Below are 19,565 nucleotides of genomic sequence, written 5' to 3'. Positions count from 1 at the left end.
CCCTGACAGCTGGGCTGCATCAGGGTGTGCAACGGCTCCGTTTTGATCTGTCTCACGGCCCTGTTGAGACCCGGGTGCGGATATGTGACGTCAGGGAGGAGCAGGCTCATGTTGACGCTGTACGGGGGGCCAAAGTCCTCGGTGAGCGCCGGCTCCGGCACCAGGGCCCCTGTTTCCCTGCACAGCACTTTGGAGTTGGCTGCGTACTGCTGGTGAGGAGACAGGTAGCTGTCCATCTCCGATTTAAACTGAAAAACAAAAGACATTCGTAAAGTTGTGTTAAAACACACGCGAGAGCCGTCTGCAAAGAAAAGAAAAAACAACAACAACAACAACAACAACAGAACCCTAACCAGAACAACCTAACTGGTGTGAATCCATGTGGGGATGCATTCAGGGCCCTGCACTTGAGTGCACACACGCTGCCACATCAAAAGACGCCACCCCTCCCTGCCTTTTTTTTTTTTAACAAGCATCGGGGCAGACGCCCTTCTCCACGAGCTGTGAGGGAGAAGAAGAAGAAAAGGACATGAGCGCATCCAGCGGCTCTGTGCGGCGCCCTCGCAAGTTCCCGGAGCGGGCGCAACGTTTGCATGTGCCGCTTGTGATCCGAACCCACTCGGTGCACGCTATATGGGAGCAATACAATAAAAACATAAATAATAATTGCAGTCACGTGCTGGGACGCTCAGGTGTGGATATTACAACGCGTTGCAATAAACGCGCGCCCGCGGGCTTGCCTCCGATGTCCCAATTGCGTGAAAACAGTGTTTCTGCGTCAAAAAAAAAAAGCAGAGAGCGGCGCGTCAGGCAAAACAACGTGGCGCTCGATGTGAAGCAGGAGAACGAATAAATAAATAAATAAAAAGCAGAAACACCCCTACCAGGTTATAATCGTGGAAGGAGGAAGTTCCCGGGACGGCATCCCCCGTGCGACAGAGCACTTGTCCCGGCTCGTCGGCTGGCGGCGGCGCGGCGCTCCTGTGGAGAAACTGCGCGTCCTGCCCCGGAGCGACCCAAACGGGATTCCTCACGGCGGCGGCCATTAGGACGCGGAGGTGCTGTCCCAGATCTCTCACGCAAATAAATCAAGCATGTGTGTTTTTTTTTGTTCTTTTTTTGTTCTCCTCCCCAGTTTCTTTTGTTTCGACCCGATTGGCGCGAGCAAAAAGAGCCGGCTGTCAAACGTTCATTCTCCCCGTGTTTTTTTTTTCCCTTCTTTTCCGCTGGCTTCGTCAAATTACGCATCTGCGTGATATCGGCCGCGTCTGCAGGGGCGGGGCCGAACGTGTCCAACATAAACAGGACCCGTGGTAGTAATGGATGAAAGGGAGAGGGGGGGGGGGGTGAAGATGCATTTGAGGAAGCGTCTCTGAAAGCTCAGTGGACTTGGCAGAGTGGGTGAGTCAGGGAGTGATAGGTTTTAATCCGCATGGATCACGTTTAACAGGCTGAGTGGCTTCTTCAACCGCCGCATGTGACTCATGTGGCCGCAGGGCCGACCAAGCTGAAGCGGATGAAAGTGCCAATATGTATGGGGGTTTATTCAGTGTTGTTGTTGTTGTTGTTGTTGTTGTTGTTACCTTTTAGATTTGAAACTACAAAGTGGATCCATTCAGATTCTGTCCAACTGAATCCACTTTCAGATCACCACTTCTATCCCCGCCCCCTCCAGTCCTGGTCTGGCATGTTAAAAACGCCACCGCGGTGCAGCTGTCTGTCAGGACTGCGCATACTTGATGCCCAGCATTCCCGAGCCGACAGCGAAGCCTGCACACGCGCGCACGCACGCCACAGCACACGCACACGCACGCACACACACACACACACTCACACTCACACTCACACTCACAATCACACTCACACACTCACACACTCACACACACACACACACACTCACACACACACAGGCCAGTCGATGTTTCAATCAAAATAGCTCAGCATTTCACTCAAATACACCGTGTGCGTGTGTGTGTGTGTGTGTCACACACTAAGCACACAGCGATGACCTGCATTCAACTTTTCCCCATTATGACAAAGCGTATAATAAAACCATAATGCTGCATTCAGGTACTCTTTACATACCTTTTGTGGTGACCTTGCGGGAGCTTTGAAGTAAGCTTTTGCTCTTTACATCCTCGATATTTACTCTGGATATGTGGCTCAGCGATGAAAAAGAATGGGTAATCCGACCTCCTGACAGCTGCTTTGTACCTCAGTTTAACAGAACAGAACTGACTTGTTAGAGTCGGTTTTCCTTTTTCTGCCTTTTGCCCCCACGCAGGTGTATGTCATGAAGTCAAAGTATTAGCCCACAGTGCCAGGGCAACACGCTCAGACAGGAAGCAAGTATGCAGCAACGACGAGGCTGTGCAGCATTTCATTATGAGAAGATATCTTTTCTTTTTTTTTTTTATTGTGACATTTACTGCCACTCCCATCCATGTTATTATTTTTCTCCAGGCACTTTTTGTCCTCTTATTAAAAACGTTGTGACTGCACCCACTGCAGGCCTGACTGAACACGTTTTTATGCTCGGCCTAAAACCCAAGGGAACTCTTTTTGCACCATATTATTTATGTGAGTTAAATAAGACGACAGTCTTTGGAGGAACTACACCATTATTTGTACGTATACACAAATAAATACATTTGCAATTAAAGTCAACTTAACTTTATCGTGCAGCTCGAGCCAAACTCGTGTTTTACAGTGATAATCCACCGTGTTTGTGAAAGTGTTGAGAACACACACACACACACACACACACACACACACAGGTTCTCTTTTACATGAGGACAATTGCGGTTCCAGAACTTACCATCTCAGTGGCTCGTTGTGGTCGGTGTGCGTGTAAGATCGGGTACCTGAATACATCTTGTTCAACTTCAGAACAAATGCAGATTGACTCGGCTGCTCAAGATTAAAACATGTATTTTTTTAAACTATGAATGTGTTGTATATAATTTGTTTTCTCCTACCAAGCCATACAAATCATATCCACCCACTGCATATGAGTGACAGGTCATAGCTGTCCAGGCCCCTCAGCTGTGAAGATGCACCACAGAGGGTCTTATCCCTCCTCATAACAAAATTGTTATCTTTTGACCTTCTGCTACATGTAACTCAACGTCATGTTGTGTATTTGTTTTGAACATTAATCTTTACTTCCTTTCATTGTAATTTGACTTATTTTCTTTTCTTGTACCTTTCTGTTACTGTGTTATTCGAGCTTGGCCAGACTTCAGAGCAGTTTCTTTCCTCGGGCTGAGAGTCTCTGAAATTCATGATCCACCTTCTACATTAAATATAGTTTTGTTTTCTTTTGTTTAGTGTCCGTATGTGTGTGTTTTCTAATAAAGCAACCGTCTTGTACAATGACAATAAATGAACCGATTTTTTGTTAAAGCACTATAATGTTGTTCTTTGAAACATGCGTTATACACAAAGCTAATATTATCACTAGTTATTACACACTGCTTTGTTTCATTTATGTTAACCACGTGATGACATATTAGAGATGCCACACAATCAAAACTTCTTCAAGGCTCTTCTATTATCAGAATGAGAGAAAAAAAAAAAGTGCTCTCATATTCATATTTCCTTTACGATGCAGTAAAAAAAAAGAAAAAAGTCCAATTCGAAACACATTCAAATGACTGCTGATCATCCAATTAGGGGCTGATTGATTGCTTGTCATGCGCTGACCTTTCGGGGTGCAATTTAAATCCGTGGATGTCTCGGCTCCAAGAGGAGCAACTGTCATTCTTGGCCGCGGCTCTTCCTGCAGTGGGGTGAATGTGAGCCCTGCGAGCCCTCCTCCATAACCCCCCCCACCCCCCACCCCACCCGCGCATTAAAAAAACCTCACAATATGCCCAACAACTGCACAGCGGAGGAGAGGGAATGCCCGGTATGTGCTTACAGCATCACAGCTCCTCTCACCATGGACTAATATGGCCAGGCCAAGAGGGGGGACAGGACAATAAACACATGCAGCACACTGCCACTGTGAGCACAGCGAGGCGCTTATTATTATCTTTCATTTTTTTAATTTTGAAAGGGGGTGGGGTGGGGGGGGGAAATACCTTTCAGTGTTTGGATCATTGGAGTGTTTTGTTTGTGAGGATGATTAATGACTGATAGTGTGCAGCTCCGTTTGTCCGCAAATAACCAGAAATGATCTGATGTTCAGAAATACAAACAAATCTCATGCTCTCTCTATGTGTATATAGATATATCTATATATATAGAGATATAGATATATATCCACCTTCCAGCAGGTGCTTGGCACTCCCACCAGAGGGCAATGGTCAGCTGCAGTGGAACATCAATGGTGCATTTACCTTGTGTCGCTTTGTACTGCTGAACCATCAAATTAACACTGCTAATGCATCCCGGTCTTATATCGGCTATAATTACCTTCAGTGAGTGGAAACAGCAATGGGATGCTTTTTTTCTCCTTCTTCCGCCGTGCAATCAATTGACACTTTCATTTAGTGCGATTAACATTAATCTAAACGTCTGAATGTGTTTTTCGATAACACAAACAAGTTCATTTGAAAACAACACCGATGGTTTTCCTTTTGAATGGCGGCCGCTTTGACACCAGAAGGGTCGTTTTAAGAAGCTCGCTCAGTACACATCTTGTTTGACTTTCTTATATATTCCCCATTAGACCTCAGACTGGGCTCTCGGAATTATAATTCATTTGATGTCAGCTTTACAAAGCCTGCCCTTGAAAAAAAGAAGAAAAAAAACTACAATCAATAATTTCTTCTTTGGCTGTATTATGTCGTCTCAAAGTTTGGCCGTGTCACAAGCCTGGCTTGTTGACTGTGTGCAGCATTTATCTGATCTGACACAGTTTCATTAGGCATTAGCAATCATTTCCATAGCACACAACATTAGAGCACTCCTGTTTGTAAAACAGTCGATGAGGCGAATGCCGTCCTCTGGGGAGAAATTCAATATAATTCCTTAATTAAAATGGAATAATTTAATTACAGTAACTTTCGAAAGCATTCATCAATATAATTGTTTCTGAGCCACCATTATAATTGAGGTTTAAGTGAAACAAGTCAGTTTCTAATGTTGCTAATGTGCTGACATAGTTCTTCCGCCCCTTCATTTGTTTTTCTCTCTGATCTTCCACCGTGCCGGTTTCTTTTTTCTCCACGCCGCTTTCGTTTGATGGCCGGCCATAGCGCATCAGCGAGACCAAAAACATTTATTACAGACATTTAATTTAACCTCTCTACAGGCACGGGACAAGAAGGCCGGGATGATAGCGGCGGCGGCGCTGAAAGACTCTCGATGTTCGCCTCCTAATCTGATCCTCTCCGCTGCCCTTTCATAAAGACAACCAGAGTATTAGCCCCGACTCCAAAAACATACCTCCGCCATTTAAACTGTCCTTGGATTTCACCACAAAGGGCGACCAAATAGAGTCCGATTCATTCGTCGGGGGGGGGGGGGGGGGGGGGGGGGGGGGGGGGGGGGGGGGGGGGGGGGGGGGGGGGGGGGGGGGGGGGGGGGGGGGGGGGGGGGGGGGGGGGGGGGGGGGGGGGGGGGGGGGGGGGGGGGGGGGGGGGGGGGGGGGGGGGGGGGGGGGGGGGGGGGGGGGGGGGGGGGGGGGGGGGGGGGGGGGGGGGGGGGGGGGGGCAAATAATAAAACATAATTTCCAGGCTAATCTGCCTGAGGAATGTCCTCTGTTTGAAGTTGACAGTGCTCTATCTTCTGGGAGGAATAATTGCCTTTTGAGTACAGCAGGAGAGGCCACTGAGGTAAGCCTGTCGAGGGCCTGCACCTTACAGGTGTGCCTTGGACGGACAACCTCCTCGTTGTTCTGGAGAGAGAGAGAGGGAGAGGAGAGAGAGAGAGAGAGAGAGAGAGAGAGAGAGGAGAGAGGGGTGATAAAGATGGGGATACTGAAGGAATCCATCTGCCAGTTGAAACTTCACATGGCAGCGCCGCTCTGCATTCTCAGAAAAGCGCCGTGTGGCCCGAAAGCGGAGCGAACAAAGGCAACACTGATCTCCAGAGTTTTATCATCTTGCTGGGCAGGTTTCATGAAATTGACCTGGTTGTAATCTGTTTGATTTGGACAAACTGCGTACGCGACGAAGTTACCGACAGTTATTGTTCAGAACCCCCCCCCCCCTCTCGAAAGAAACCACACCACAGTCTCTGGTAGTGCAGGCTTAGAGTGCTTACAGAAGCACATTACGATACATAAACCGGTGACCATGTTTACGTGCAGCAAATATTCAGTTGTTCTTATTCCGGTAGAGACAATATTATTACGATTGCATATTCCAAATTCCCGTAAAAAGACCCCATGCTGCGCCCTCATCGCCGGGCCCAGTGAGTGTAGTAGCGATGTTTGAGTACAAGTCCTTCATAATGTTTAAAAGTTGGTGTTTCTCCTTCCTACCAGATATTTTGGGCTTTTCTTTATGTGCAGGCATCTCTACGCCAGCTTTGCAAACTATTGGCTGGTGTGCATGTAAACGTAGACTACCAGTAATATCCTAAATAGGACAATATTCCCAATTTGCTATGGCTCATGTAAACGTCATATTCTGAACTAGGCCGACTTCCGAATGGCGCATTTTTTTTGGAGGCATGTGTGACATGTCGATATTATTCTGGGTTTCAGGAGCATTCTTTATGTGTACAGGGCCTTCAGAATAAAGGTCTCAATCGGGGTTCCTGCCGTTCCACTTTTCATCGGGATAAACATCACGTTGTGAGAACGCCGTGGACGTAGGATGATGCGGCGAGCTCCTCAAATGGACGAGATGGACTTTATTACTCTATGCCCTTCACCCATTCACACCCATTCAAACACTGATGGCAGGGGGCGACCATCAGGTCCAACTAACACTGTTCACACCACACGTTCACTGATAGCACAGCCTTCGTGAGCAACTTGGGGTCAAGTGTCTTGCCCAAGGACACGTCGACAAGGGCTGGAGGAGCCGGGGATCGAACCGCCGATCCTCTGATTGGAAGAGGACCCGCTCTACCTCCTGAGCCTCTTGTTTAGCTTAATGAGTTCAACGTTGATCTGAATACGCCCGGCTGCATGTAAACGAGACTATTAGTGGAATATTCATTTTCATTAGCCACGTAAACAGAATCGTAGGAATATTGTCTTTTATTGCAAAACTGGAATATTTAATGCATGTAAATCCCGCGTAGCCATTGATCTGGAAGTTGAACATCCATTTTATTGTTAAACTGTAGCTGCACACGCCACAGTTATTTCCAAGCCTTCTGTCTAAGACAAACTGGATCTCTGCTTCATTCGTCAAACTTCTCCCCCTGATTTTTAATGGGGCCTATTAATTGAGCGGAGAAATCTGTCCCCTTCCCCGAAACATGGCGTCGAAAGCTGCTGAACAGCTGTCCCAGCTCCGGAGAATCATATGGAAGAATGCATTATCGGCCTTGTTTGAATATTCCCTTAGATTCGGAATAATCAGGCAGCTATTCAGCAGCGAGATGGCCACGCGCAGATGCCAAAGCACAGCTGAGGGGAGCACAACGGTGTAATGCCGCTCAAACACACACACACACACACACACACACACACACACATGGAACCGATGGCGTGAAGAAAAAAAAGAGAGGGCGAATAATGCAGGTGTGCTTTATTTCTGTGGAGTGTGCTCAACACGCTGAGACACTTTCTCTCAGTCCTTTTATCTCCCCCCTCCTTCTTTCTCTTGTTCAAGGTGATCCTTGCTTTGCATATGGCTGATTAATCTTATTGCACAGCAGCTAGCATTGATCACAGAAATGATTAGAAATGCATTAGTCAGCAGACTGTTTTGGAGTGCTCGAGGTTTAAGTGCTAGTGCCAAGCCATTTTCCATAGGTGTCCGTGTTTTTAATTTTGTTATATAGAATTTTGCAAATGGATGCATGCGCGCCGCCCAAATACGGCATCAAAGCTTTAATGCCTATGGACATAATTTAATCTCCTAGATGGCGGGCCTGACGGGCTGTGTAGAGGAGGCATCCCCGCTAAATTCATTATGCTAAAAGTTGCGAGATCTGGAGAGCCGACGAGAGAGAGACGGAACGGCTCGGCCCGCGTTGGTTTGCTGGTCCTGGCTCGGCGGCGGACGGACCGATGACAGCAGGCTGTTCTCTCGCAGAGCGGGTTGCACTTGTTACCGTGAGAGCTTTCATCGAGTTAAAAAAAAAAAGAGAAGAAAAGCAAATTGGTACCAGCTTCGACATGTGCAGCAGCCGTAACCAGACCTACCATGTGATGTGTTGTTTCAATGTCAGATGTCTCTTTGTCTAGGCGTAGAACGCTCGTTGACCACGCGGTGCGGCTCGAGGCGCAGATTTGGGTCAAAAAGTTCCACCAAGATGAACCCTTTGGATTCCCAGATCGCCTACAAAATAAAAAAGTTCAACGCAAAACAACTCACCTTTTCAAAGCCATTCTTTATTTCCCCCCCTGACCCCTCTGACTGCAGCCCCTCCTCCCTCGCCCGTGGCTCAGATGCCTCCTTTAATCACGAAACAAAGTCCCTCTTTATCCACAAAATGTCTTTCCTTCTCCTGATTTCAGAGGTAATGGAAGTTCAAGTACACTCTAAATGCCCTTTTTTTTGGGGGTTGCTTTTGCTTTTATATCTACTGTACGCTCCAAAGCTGCGGCGAGTTGCATTCGTTCGTTACGCCGACATACTTTGCTGGAGACCATCAGCATGAGAGAATGTAAGCAGGAAATACATAATTATATCGTTTTAGGGTTACAAAAGAGGACACGGCAAAAAAGACCTGACTGGCATAACATGGCATGTTAAGAGTTTATAAAAAAATAGTCAATCACCTCTTAAATGAAATGAAATAAAATGCGCTGGATTACTTAGCAAAAGGGACGTCTTGGCAATCAGAAAGGCATGGCGTCCCTTCAGCAGCGGGGGCGCAACTCCTGAGGGTCCCGCCAAGACAACTCCTGCCACATGTTCAGCATTCCCCATTAAAAACCTGGGGAAATTAATGAGCTTCCATTGGCACCCTCACAACAAAGGGATCTATAAAGCAGCCTTAATGTTCTCGGGGAAACTTTACTCTTCAGTAGTTCCCAATCAACCGGTAGCAGCAGATTTTGGTTTATTTCCCTTGTAACCTACAACGGGAGCTAAAGAATAGAAGAAAGAAATGCCGCTCACTGCAACTTTACATAAATGTTGGCCCTGATTGAAAACGCTGTACGCTCATTCTTAATCAAAGAATCGTCGATATTTAACGATGTCGGGTTGTCACAATCTAATTGTGTGTAAATATACTGTACACCTTTAAATAAAGGCTGAGCAGTGGGCTTTTGAAAAATCTATACATGTGTAAAATATTGCCGAACAACGTTTGGTTGTTTTACATTCCCCGTTCTACTCGAAGAGTTATAAAACTAACACCGCAAACGGCTGTACACGGGGAACAAAACCCTCTCATGCTGCGAGCGTTGATTCCTACCTGCTTGTACACAATTACCAACACTTAGGAATCAAAGAGCGCGCCGGTTTGCAGAAAGGTATTAATTAGAACTTTATTTATGCAGATGCTTTGTAAATTTGCATAAAAAGCAATTCCACAGATGGGTTTATGGCAGTAATGACTGTTCCAGTCCGCAATAAAACATCTGCTTAATCACAACAGAGACAGTCAATGGCTGCCATGAAAACAGGCTGTCCAAGTACATCTCAAAGAAAGTGGCGGGGGTGAAGAGTCGGCGTGGACAGGTAAGGGGGGGGCGGGGGGGATAAAATGAAGAAAAAAAAAATACTAAAGAGAATTAGGGAGAGAAGAAAAAAGCTGTTCAAAAGCAGCGTTGGTTAAAAAGAGACACATTTCTCCCAAACATTTTTGCTGGGGGTACTTTGAGTGCTCTGATGTTGAGAAAAATACCCTTATCGTGTTGGCAGAACAATCCACTTACTGTGTCTAGAGAGGAGAGAATTCTGTTCCAAGTCCAGCCAGTCTTTGTCTGTGTGTGCCAACTATTTTGAAAATATTCCACTTTGTGTCTTTTAATCTGCCAGAGCCACACACACAAACACACACACACACTCTCTCTCCATCACACACACACACACACACACACACATACGTGCACGTAGCAGTGTGGCTGCAAGGTCACTCCAAGTATTGATAATCACCCAGCTGTGATTCCCTCCTGACAGCTCAAACTAACATCAGCAAGCTGGATGGGGGAGAACAAAAGACCATCAAGCGGCCCTTTTCCTGACACTTTTATTCAATCACGGCCAGATTGCTTACGACAGCACCAGCAGCTGTTTCGTCTTCATCTTTCCCCATTTGATAAAGCGTGTCAAGTCATATTTCTGTAAGTACTTCACCTCAAACCCCATACTGTGCCGATCCGCGGCGATTCGGCATATGCACATTCCACATGAGGGGATCGTCAAATGGGTCAGGGAGTAATGACACCCCTCTGAAGGTCGCAGCACACTGGAGTGGGGTGGGGTTTGGGGGGTGGGGGTGGGGGGGAGCAGGTAGGGTGGGTGGAGAGGGGAGGCGACGACAAAGCAACAAGCTGAAGGTCAAAGATAAGAACAGCCGCAGAGATATCTAAGATAGCCGGCAGAAATTAAACAATGAGGGAGAGCAGAGACGGGATTTGATTTGCAAGATTGTGTTGTTTAAGAGAGAAGGGAATGGGGTGGAGGGGGGTGGGTGGGTTGTTATTTTGGGATCTGTGTCCTATTCAGAGCTCGTCCGACGACCTCGTTCCTTGCGTGGGCGGGGGCGTAGGAGGTGTGCGACAGGACATATCCAAAATATCGCAAACACGTCCATTGTTTGTTTGCGACCGCATCGTCATCCCACGCAGAAATGAGATTTCCAATTCGCAAACCGACTTTTTTTCTCTTTCGTGTTTACGTTTTGCAGCCCCCTCCGCGCGTCCGGGTTTCCTGTGCAAGTGTCTGATAACAATCACAGGTGTCTGAGTTTATCGTAGGGAGAGTGAATGCCATATTTAAAATATTATGAGTAGTACTCAACACAGGCCTAGCTCTAGATTATTTTTCATGCGATCATTTAAGGTCATTAAGTTGGGCCAGTGTTAAAGCTACAGTGTGGTATACACTTTGTCACATATTATCTGGTGATAACCTGCAGAAATGCTCTGAAATAAATAAAACATAGCAATACATATCCTGTCTTTTGCTTTTACTGCTGGCAAGCCTCCACCGACCTATGGACAATCTAGTGTGAATCAAACCTCTATCACGTACCACCCCATGAAACTGTGTCACACTGTGTGTGTGTGTGTGGGGGGAGGAGATACAGAGTCACGCCCCTGGTCAAGTCACACGCACATTTATCTGAAATATGCCTCAGGATCACCTTTTCAGAATAAAAAACAAACAACAAAAAGTCGTGTTCTCTTTTGGTCGGAGTGAACGCTGAGTGGAAAGAGAGGGACATGTAAATCAGGTGGAATGCAGGAGACGCTCGTATCGAAAAAATGGGACAGCTCACTCCACTCAGACTTGGCCTGGCTCCCAGGAATGCAGTTAGCTAGTGCACAATCACTGCCTATTCACGGTGGCACAGCTGCTGTGGACATATGTTCCCCACCAAAGGAGGAGGACATCAACCAGGCACACCTTGAACAGGTTAGCAGATGAATGGCGTTTCGGTCCTTTGACAGTCTGCCCTCGTCTCGTTGCGTTTTCCCCTTGCTCTGCAAATAAGTTCCTCTCCTGTGCGGCCTAAACTTTTTCCCCGTTCACACATCCGTGATGAACCGAGGGCATGAGTAGCAACATTGCACGTTAGGTGAAGCTATACTTCTGTAAATAAATATTGGAAATCAGTGACATTGATGTATCATTAAAGGTGTTTCAGAGGGACAATGGACCTCAAGGAACAGTAATAAGGAATATTAATAGTGAAAAGGCACACAAAGACCTTTTTCCTAGCCCTCAGCAAATGACCAAATGTGAGAGAAAAGATTACATTTATTCATAGCTGTCTTTCATCAAGAGGCTTAAAACCCAAACTTCCAATGTAACCCCAAATTATATGCATATTGCGCTGACCTCTTTCACCCTTTTTCTTAAAGCCACGAAGGAGGGAGTGATATGCAAAAACCAGGCAGATCCTTCGGCTCGTCATTTAGACGATTTCAGCACTTTTGGTTTTGCAGCCGTCCAAGGGTGATCACGTTAGCCGCTAATAGATAAAGAAGGGGCTCCTCCATTAGCATGGAGGTCATACGGCGCAATGTGGGAGAAACTCCCGAACCTTGCTGTCGCTGCAGTCGGGAGGAGGAAAAACAACGTGATTTGCACTTGAAATTCACTCGACGCAATGTCAAACGCTCTGAATCGAGAGGCGGGGGGAAAGCACTAGATAACTGCAATCCATTCTCACATTATCCATTGTTAACACTCGCGCTTTTGTCACCCATCTCCGCAGCTATGACCTATTAGCTTTAGTGAAGTGCCGAGGAGGCAGAGGAGCCGCGCCGAGGTTGCTCACCCATCGGGGGTGGGGGGGGGGGGGTGGGGGGGGGGGGGGATTTACAGGAGAGAGACCCCCCCGGAGCCGAGCCCGCCGCGGCTCTCTAATGACTCCATCAGCCGCACTGATGGGGGCAAATGGCACCAAGAGATTTCAACATGATCCCTGAGCATGCCTGACATTTTCTCTCCTTATTTTCCTTATTGTGTTGTAATGGCAATGCGTATGTACAGGCATTGTAAAACATTTGAAAATACACCCCAGCAATATCATTCGGCAACCCCCCCCCCCCCCCCCCCCCCCCCACACACACACACACACACACACGCACACACACACACACACCGAGTTAAGCCAGTATGATGCCAATGCTGTCTTAAGTTGCAAATGCACCTTCAAATGATCCGTTGGCTCTTGACCCAAATACAACCTCGGTATAATTATTGCAGTTTCCATGGGGAAGCGGCATCGATCTTGCACCTCAATCCAACAATTACAGGAAACTTATGTGTAAGATGAAAAGCGGAATGTGTGCTTTGCTTTGTGAGAGACGGTGCGAAGTCACAGGAGTATTCATTAAGGCCTTTTGTGTCCTGTTTGAAATTGTGCTGTTAAAGGCTTTAGCTGTGGGCATCTCTCTGGAAGAGATATAATGATCCTCCAATTAGAGACAGAATCATGAGACCTGTTTATTAGTCCTAATTCATCTCCTCATTGTGCTGAGCATATCAAATACCGCAGAGGAAAAGAAAAAAAAATCAACAATTTGCCCACCATAATTACAGATCTATTAATAGTTTCACAACAATGACAAGCACAGCTATTCACATAATTTGCTGCAGTCAAGAACAATACCGCAGCACTGTCAATGTATCCATTAGGAGTCCTGCATTGATACCAGCTCAGTGACATCTTGCATTTCAAAGACGTCTCTGAGCCTTTACAGATAAATTACACTTTTTTCATTAAGCAGAATGGTTGTGGTATTATTAATTCTAAATGGATTTTCAGACACCTCTTTACATTCGTAGCTTATCATACAATGGCAGGCTTTTGTGGCTGTAAAAGCATTTTCAATTAATAACAAAAAAATTAAAGGGAAAAAGAAAAAACTGCAATGCATTGTTTTAGCAGTCTAAATGTTTTAAAAAAAAAGCTATAACGTAGTAGAGTGACGAACACTGATACCTAACAAGACATAAGCTCAAGCCCGATACACATGGAGACTGTTGTCCAGCTCAGATCACCCACGATCCTTGAGATTATTATGGTTTTTATCAACTTGAAGAAATGAAGACAAAAACAAAATGCAAAATGTAACATCAAATTCCATTTAAATGGTGATGGGGGCTTTACAGTATTATGTAAGGTGATCTGTAGTACAAACTATTACAGTTATTAACTATTCTAGTTATCTGAATTTACAAAGGTCCCATACAATGAAGTAATGTAAGCACTCGGTGTAAAGTATAGTTGTTTATCTTTAGAACATACACATTTAATATATATCATATAAGTAGACAGAGAAGCAAATATTACTGTAGTCCACTGATGCACAAGTTTAAACTTTACTGTAAAGTGCCAATAATACAACATTAGTACAGATCCTTGTTTTTAATGTTGCCAATATCAAGCCTACCTGTCAATAAATAATTTTCTTACAAAAAGTGTTGGATGGCATTTTCTTTTACCATGCCAGGCTATATTATTGTAGTAATGTGTCACAGTATTAGCCATGGTCTACACCATGAATACTAGAGCATGGCACTGGCCAGGGTAGGTGGTCATGGTGTAAATAGGCAAGAGTCATATGGTAACAGCCAAGCCACAAACAGTGCCATGACACAGCAAGTCACAGTCCTCATAGTACAAAACTGCTTCCATATACAATGTAGCTGTATTTGTCACCTATAGTGGTTTGTGCTTAAACAATTGTAATATTTACGGCTCTATTAGTAGTATTCTTACAGTAATGCCATAAAACGGGAGCTTAAGAAACCTCAGCTTGTGTTAGCTTAAAAGGTATTCACCTGGTAAATAACATTAAAAGCCTGGCTAGGCTAGTACAAGTATCACAAAGGTACGGAAAACCTGCTGAGCCAATGTTAGCGAAACTAACGTTAGCTTAAAAAGTTAGATACCCAGTGAAAGCTGATACTGAATGTAAGTAAGTTAATTAAGTTGTCAAACTTGCAATGGCAGTATTGTCAACCTAAAATAACATTGTGTTGGTTTCTTTCAAAGGTTAGCTTATCCCCTCTTTGTTTTCTATGAAGACTAACTTTCCACTCATTGTTTACTAAAAATACATGACTACAATACCCACAGCAGAAAGCAAGAAGCACTCTACAAAATGCTTCCAGAGGACCTGCCATGCCACAATTTCATTCATTCGGTTCATCACAGGTAAGAAAAACCAGCATCACACTGATATGAGGGAACAACACAGCGTATTCTTGCTATATATTAAGATATACTGGTTTTGCAGAAAGTTTGGTCAGGATGGTGAGATGCAAAGGCGATGTGATGGAACATTGACCATATTCAAATACTTACATTTTACAGTCCAAATATGTTACAGTCAGTGACTAGAAATTATAGCCTGCTGTACAATTTAATGCCACCCGGCACAAGAGCCCGGCCATAAATCTGAACTTGGTAAAACTTACAATATGACATTTTTTTTTGAGACTGTGACAGAGAGGTGTTGATTCACCTTTACGGCTCACAATACTTTATTGGGTGATTACATTTTCACCGCATGAGGTGACACAACCTCACCGTCAACTCCCTCGCAACATCACAGGTACTCATTCGCTGTGGGGAAAGCAACTGATTTCAGGATTTAGAGGAACCTTTTTGTCAGCCTGTTAATAGCAATGTAGTCATCAATGGTTAAGTGCTCTGCTCTTGTTGAACCATGGAAGAAACCTTTCAATAATGGTACAATACCATTTTATTGGTAAAATGTACTATTGTGCCATCATACTGTCATATTTATCAAATTACCATGCTATTTTTTTAACCACAGTACATTTAGCTTTACACTAGAATGTACAGCAATATTTTCACATGCTTTTATAATACATTTAACACTGAATCAAATTACTTATTAGCTTACGCCCTAATCACACTTTCCTCAACCACGTGGCTGTGAGCCTTCATGTCTACCAGGGACACTTTGACTGTAGGATTGCAACTCTATTGAATTATTGAAAGACAATAATGCGAACGGTGGATTTTGCTGTTTGCTCTCAATGGACCTGTTTGTACGTGTTATGTGACTTTGTCCTAGTTCGGCTGTCTGTCTGCTCAAAAGAGTGGACTTACCTTCAAATTGCTAATTTCCAAATTCAGAGCCATTCTGGGATTGAGGGATTGCTGCCACGCGGATCTCAACATGGTGACGGTCGGGCTGGAGGCTCGAAGCTAACGGTTTAAGACAGACTAAATAGTGTTGACCTGAGGGGGGAACCGGAGGGAGGGAGCTACCCCTCTGCGATGACACCGTGGGTCGTTATCAGTCGTAACCGTTGTATGAGCGTAATGCAGAGCGGTGGCCACTAGCTAGCCAGTCATGCAACCGTAAGAGGAAAGACATGCATTTTGTTTTGGGGAACTGTCCCTTTCAGCAAAGTGAATGAAAATACAGCACAACACCAAGTGTATGTTCCTTACACTTGTTTGCGTGGTTATACTAACATCCCAACACTACAACATACTTTAAAATTGCGGTGTTTGGGATTTTCTGAGCAAAGCGGCTGCAGCGCCACCTGGCTCAAGAGTGTTGGCAAGCTGCCCCATCCCCGAAATGAAGTCAACCTCAGGTCAAGGTAATACTCGTTAACAGATGAAATAAGTTCATAGTTATTAACTCTAGAAAGCCACTACACCAGTCACGCAGCTCTGATACTGTATTCAGTACAGCTATCAAACCCCAAACCCGACAGTCACACACGTTTCATGTTTCCCAAAGAAGAATCTCTTCTGCCTCTATGACAAATGGCACAGCTCACGACAGCGGAGGCGGGGGCTGCTGCCAGCTTTTGGGGACAAATTGTGGACGGTACATCAGTATCACATGGTGCCGGCTTCCTCCTGAACTCCATCATCTTACTAGCCAGAATGAGGCCAGCGCGTTGGCAATGCAGAGAAAATGGGAGGTTGTGTTACCAGTAGAGTTGAGCCTGGCCCCCTTTCTCGCCACAACACAATGCAACAACAACCGGCAATGTAACTTGAGCGCAGGCAATTTTGAAGCTTATCTCGTGATCGTGTTGTAAAATACAGTCTCATAGTATTGTACTACGATTGTATTGTATTTCCCTTCCACTTGCATTTTCTTTATTACAGGGTTGTTTAAAGTCTGGAACGCCCAGCTGACCTGAAACATTGCATTTCACAAAATCTCCACCACAATTTCACTTAACTTTTACGAATTGTTTGCCATTTCATATTAGCTGTTAGAAAACTATGGCGTCCGTTCTAAGCAGATATCTTTGTGTTATTATTGTAAGGTGGTTTACAAAATGTGTCTTCATTACCATCATATATACGATAAAACAGGCTCTTTATTGACCCATAAAGAGCGCGGCGATAGCTCTGTAACTTTTCTATAAGTTTGGGGGAACAATAACACGTTAAAACAGCCTTTTTCATTTATCCCAGTGTTGCTAGTCTCTCCTGGCATCTTCTACTGTGGTGCGTACTTTTATCACTAATCAGCAATAAGCCTACTGGATTTGTGACATAAAGGATTATGATGCCACAACTTTATTTCACGTGGCAGCTTAATATTTTATATACTGTATGCATAACATAGTTTGGTAATAAAAGTTAATCATTAATTGGTAAGGTTAATTATTGTGACTTACTCTCACAGTGTGCTCACACTAAATGTGTTGGGTAAAAAAGAAAAGAAAGAATAAACAAATGCTGATAAAGTGGAACCATGTGCTCACCAGGCATGTAAGTGAGACAGACTTGAGGCCCGGCTGTCTGGTGGGACAGGGCAGCTCTACTTTGGAAGAATTAATCTCCAGCAAAGATGACTTAGATCAACTTTGAAAAACACTAAGATGAAAACCCATAAAATGATTACGAACGGCGGCGAGAATGACAAGTATTATCAACAAAAATTAATCAGGTGCATCTTTTCATGAACTCAATTAATAATGTGCAACAACGGGGTCTTTTTTCCCTGGAATGAAAATTAATTAGCAGGGGAAGGTCACTCGGAGATGCTGACATCACTCATCAGGCCGCCGTGGCAGTTCTAATTATTTGTCTTCCAGGCTTGGCTGATCAAAAATTATTGCCATACCTGGGCAACATTTAGAAGAAAAAAAAAGGCTTTGTTTAAAGCGCTTTTAATTAGACCTGCTATTTGATTAATGCCGTGTAAGCGCCCAGGATCGGCCCTCTTATCAGCATTTCTGACAAGTTTGCTGGGTATTGTTGTGTGAAAGACATTTCACTGACGCTAACCGACTGTTTAGTATCTAATTCGTTCACTTTAGTTGCAATTAAAAAGCTATTTACTGCGAGGGCACTTGTTGATATTGATATAGATGTTGCAAACTTTGACAAAGCACTTTGTGCCGATTCTTGAAATAAATGTGGCATTAAGTGATAATAAGTAAACAATCTCGCAGTGGATTAGACCTAATCTACAATGTAGGTGCTAACAACCTGCAGCATTACGGACAAACACATGGCTGTTTTTGAATTGTGTTATGATCACCTAGGTTGCTCCCTGCGAGTTCTCAGACTGCGGCTCTAAGGTCCCACAATTTATTGCGTTTTTGTCAGCCATAATTAATAACAGAAGACAAAGGTCACAGCAAGCAAACATGATTACCCAACCCCCTTCCTGATAACATATCTAGCCACCGCTGGGCCCCGTGGTCACATAATGTACAGTAGAGAGAGGACTTGTCACGAAGCGGCGGCTTTCGAAGTCCCCTTTTTTGCGTTCTTTTAGCGCAGAGTCGCCGCGTTGACTCGACGGCCCGAACTATCCCCAACCCCTCACTACATCAATTCACATTACCTGCAAATTAGCAAAGTTCTACTTTCAAGCCCGCAGAACGTTTGATCCAAATAGACTCTAAATGCCATTTCTGTTCCTATTAACCTACGGATCGGTGTGGCAGATATTTCCATGAGGTTGCCGGGGAGAAAACACGAGGCTAATGGCTTGGTTGTGACAGCGCTATTCATGATGATTTATGATTCTGTGTTTAAGTTGATTACTCCACTGCTGACTCGGAATACTATTTCAATTAGTGCACTGAAGGTCACTCCACGAAATCCCTCCATAATCTATTCCTATTAACACTAATGCGCCGAGTATCCATATCTGTTCACCCTTGTTGATTCAAATCATCCCCACTCCTAACGGCCAGCTTGTTTACCAGTTTACTGGTTCGGACGTATCCTAGATGGTAATTTTCTCTCCTCCCGTGTGTCATTAATGTGTTCAGTCTTGACACATGGCTAGGAGGGACATCTCAATAGAGCTTGGGCGCATTTTATTTATTTTTTTCATCACTTTTATTATTTCTAATTTGTTTTACAGATCAAGTGATATTTATGCTGAATGAAATTGATACCGAAAGCCCCGTAGGCAAACGTGGTAATATTGCGCTGGGTTAGAAAGCAACAGCCTCGTATTACTTGTCATCATGAGAACCAAAATAGCCTCAGCGTGATCAAAATTTCAGAGGTCCAAATTAATTTTACATCACTTCCATTCATACTCCCACTCACCCATGCAGCGGAGGAAATTAGCTACCTGTATTTAATGTAATATGTTCCCAGTGTAAGCGCTGCTGGACATGATAGACTTCATCAGTTCACCCTGAATCAAAAAGCTCACCAGACAGCGCTCAGCGATGAGCAATGAATTAAGTTTCAAAGACGGGGTCTTTGAGTTTGCCAGCGAGAATAAAGTCCTACTTTATTTTACAGGATGCGTTGTTCTCAACACAAATGGACCTGGCCGTCTGATTGAGCTGTTCCGATTGCAACTGAAACAAGATATAAA

The 19,565-nt window shown here is 44.7% G+C and overlaps 1 protein-coding gene across 2 annotated transcripts in view; it reads right to left on the bottom strand.

Annotated features, from left to right (window-relative positions):
* The window catches only part of klf5b (Kruppel-like factor 5b), a 4,142-nt gene extending 1,824 nt beyond the window's left edge, over window positions 1-2,318 (bottom strand). The window contains exons 1-2 of one of the 2 annotated variants that reach the window (XM_034562557.1): window positions 2,086-2,318; window positions 1-248 (exon numbers count right to left, since the gene is read on the bottom strand). The exon at window positions 1-248 is cut by the window's left edge and continues 668 nt beyond it. In XM_034562557.1, the coding sequence (XP_034418448.1) occupies window positions 1-236 (236 nt within the window). In that variant the 5' untranslated portion in view covers window positions 237-248; window positions 2,086-2,318. Of the gene's footprint in view, window positions 249-884; window positions 1,247-2,085 lie in introns of those variants that run through there. The other variant, XM_034562556.1, reaches the window with a different exon arrangement.
* Between the last annotated feature and the right edge of the window lie 17,247 nt (window positions 2,319-19,565).

Source organism: Cyclopterus lumpus, chromosome 21 (assembly GCF_009769545.1).
Source record: "Cyclopterus lumpus isolate fCycLum1 chromosome 21, fCycLum1.pri, whole genome shotgun sequence".
Classification (NCBI taxonomy): domain Eukaryota; kingdom Metazoa; phylum Chordata; class Actinopteri; order Perciformes; family Cyclopteridae; genus Cyclopterus; species Cyclopterus lumpus.
This window is presented reverse-complemented; position numbering and strand designations above follow the sequence as displayed.